The sequence below is a fragment of the Monoraphidium neglectum genome (assembly GCF_000611645.1).
Source record: "Monoraphidium neglectum strain SAG 48.87 unplaced genomic scaffold scaffold05995, whole genome shotgun sequence".
NCBI lineage: Eukaryota > Viridiplantae > Chlorophyta > Chlorophyceae > Sphaeropleales > Selenastraceae > Monoraphidium > Monoraphidium neglectum.
This window is the reverse complement of record NW_014007638.1, coordinates 1-2612: the sequence shown is the minus strand read 5'-3', so window position 1 is coordinate 2612 and position 2612 is coordinate 1. Positions and strand designations below refer to the sequence as shown.

The 2612-nt window shown below is 61.0% G+C and overlaps 1 protein-coding gene across 1 annotated transcript; it reads left to right on the top strand.

Annotated features, from left to right (window-relative positions):
• Nucleotides 1–20: 20 nt before the first annotated feature.
• MNEG_16110 (hypothetical protein) lies at nucleotides 21–383 on the top strand (the record flags this gene model as incomplete). Its single annotated transcript, XM_014035419.1, has 1 exon — nucleotides 21–383. A coding segment is annotated over one exon (363 nt), but the record flags the coding sequence as incomplete, so codon positions are not given.
• Nucleotides 384–2612: the final 2229 nt, after the last annotated feature.

Genomic DNA, 2612 nt, shown 5'->3' with positions numbered 1-2612 from the left:
CCGCCTCGCCCGCCGCAAAGGCCAAGCACGCCAAGCACCTGCGGGCGGCCGCCGCGTCGCCCGCCGCCACGCCCGCACCAAGCGCCGCCGCTGCGGCCAAGGCCGCCGTCGTCGCCGGCAACATCCGCGTGATCCAGGCGCCCGCCGTCAAGGTTGGCGATGGCATCACGCCGATGTCGTCTGTGCCCTCGGACCTCAAGCCCATCGCCACACCCGCCGGCGCGCCCGCCGCGGCCGCGGGCTCCGCCTCCGCCGCCGCCCCCGCCAAGGGCCAGGCCGCCGCCGTGGTCGCGCCCAACGCCGCCGGCGTCGCGCGCTCGACCGACCCCTTCGGCAACCCCGTCATCAACGCCGGCGGCACCATGACGGCCGCAAAGGCTTGAGCAAGCGGCCGCTGGCATGGCGGCCCCACCGCCCTTGAGCGGGCGGGTGCGGCGCTTCAGGCAGACCCTGGCACAGGCGCCCAGCGCTTCAAGGCTCCGGCCTGCTGGCAACACTGCTCAGGGTGTTGTTGTTCGTGTATATTGAGAGTATGAGATGCCCAAGTCTTTTTGGGACTTCAAGCAATGCTCAACGCAGCGTTGAACTTGCACGCGTGACCGGCCGCCGAAAGGCGAGGCGCGTTGCGCCGGCAGCAATGCCGGCTTGGATTTTTTTGTTGAGCCTCATGACACAGATTTGCACCAAATGTAATCCATTTTTGTCCTCCAGTCGATTCACCATGGGACGCCCCATTGACAGCAGCGGCGGCAGCGTACGTGGCAGCAGGGTGGCATGCTTTGCAGCAGCTGGCGCCTCGCCCACCGCTGTAGTGCAGTGCCTGCTGGATGCCTGTGGCCTCGTGCAACGTCCTCACTCACTGCCTCTTGCGCACGTGCTCAATCTCATGGACTTGGCAGCTGAATCCATAATTCAAGTTATATATTTTCGATGCTGCGCGGTTGTTCTGCAGGCCGCACCCTGGTGCATGTCAACTTGCCCCTCGTCCCCAATACGTGTGCCCTCTTGTGCAAACCTCCCCAATCAAACCGTCCAAGCAGCCCCACCTTGCTCGCAACGGCCCAAAACCCCAGGCAACCTCACTGCACCATCAGCTTTCGTCACGCAACCACTGCCCCCAAAATGGTCGCTCAGCCCGGAGAGGGTCAGATTTGTCTGTGGAGCCCAATCCAAGTGCTGAAACATAAACACAAAGAAGCGAAAACGCCTGGCTTGGGGCGGCACCAAGCTGACAAAACATGCATGCGTGCTTGCACATTTTCACAGCACCCTTGCTGCACAAGACGCATACAGCAAGGCACGGTTCCACCTACCGCAGAGGCACGCGCAACGCATGGCTGATGTTATAACTGCGCATGTCCACATGCAAGCACGCACTGACTGCAGGGAATCAAACCCAGGATGGGACAGAAAGCACTGGGCAGACAGAAGAAGCTGCAGCCCTGATGCGTGCATGCATGCTGAGGATGAACTGATGAGCGTTGTAGCCGAAGCCATGCCAAAAGCGCCTCTGTGCGCATAGAGGCCCTGCACTGACACGCGTGTTTTGTGTAATTCATAATCATGAGCCCGTTTGAGCTGAGCGCCCCTTGCCAACCATTATCTGAGGCGCTGCAGCAAACAGTTTGCTTGGTACTACCAAGCAAGGTAGTAGTACCACTTGCGTGGTTACTACTACCACTTGGTAATACCACTTGCGTGTATTTCAAGTCACAAGCGCCCGATGTGTCGCCCGATTGCAGCGCTTGACAAGGCTTCTGGACACCAGTTTTCTGTAGAAGATTCAGACACTCGGGCTGTCATCGCGGGCGACCGGCCCGCCTGGCCACCGCCGGGGCCAACGGCACCTGCGCCGCTGCGCCGCAAACCACCACGACCGGGCTGTTTGACCATCAGCGTTGTGCACCCGTGGATAGTTGGTCCAGGCTGTTTCAATCACACGAGTGTCAGCCTCATTGCTCATTAGAGCTGCCGCTGCTGCTTCAGCGTACAGCTGCACAGCCCCCGGGCTAGTAACCCAGTGACGGCCACAGCTGCCCCGTGGTGAGGCAGGCCACGGCGGCAGGGGCGCGGCAGCCGTGTTGGACAGATGCAATGCCGCCTTATAAGCCCCCTCGCAGGTAGGTACATTCACTTTGCAAAACAAGAGCATCAAACAACAGTTCGACGAACCCACTGTTCAAATCAGCGATCGCGTGACACCGTCTACTCACCTCACCACCGATAGGACAGAGCCGCAAGTGCCCTTTCGACATCAAATTCAGCCGTTCACCACTCTTCAAATGGGCGTTCCGTCTGCCACGATGGCTCGCGGCTGCTGGGCGCTCCTGACGGGTGAGGCATTCCTGCGGTACAGCAGCAGCTGCGCTGCAAGCTGCCCGAGCCTGTTGGTCCAGTAGGCCGTTCCTGCTCCCACGCTTTTGGCTATCTATAGCCAGTTACAGTGACCACGCCGCATAGTATTGAACTGCTGTCTAACTGCCTTCTGCGACCCACTACCTTGCACCCGCAGTGGCCCTGCTGCTGGCTCCTGGCACGCTTGGCGCGTCCCTCAAGGCCGGTGGCCTGACTCAGGGCGCCGAAGGAGTGATTCGACGCGAGCTGGGCGAGAA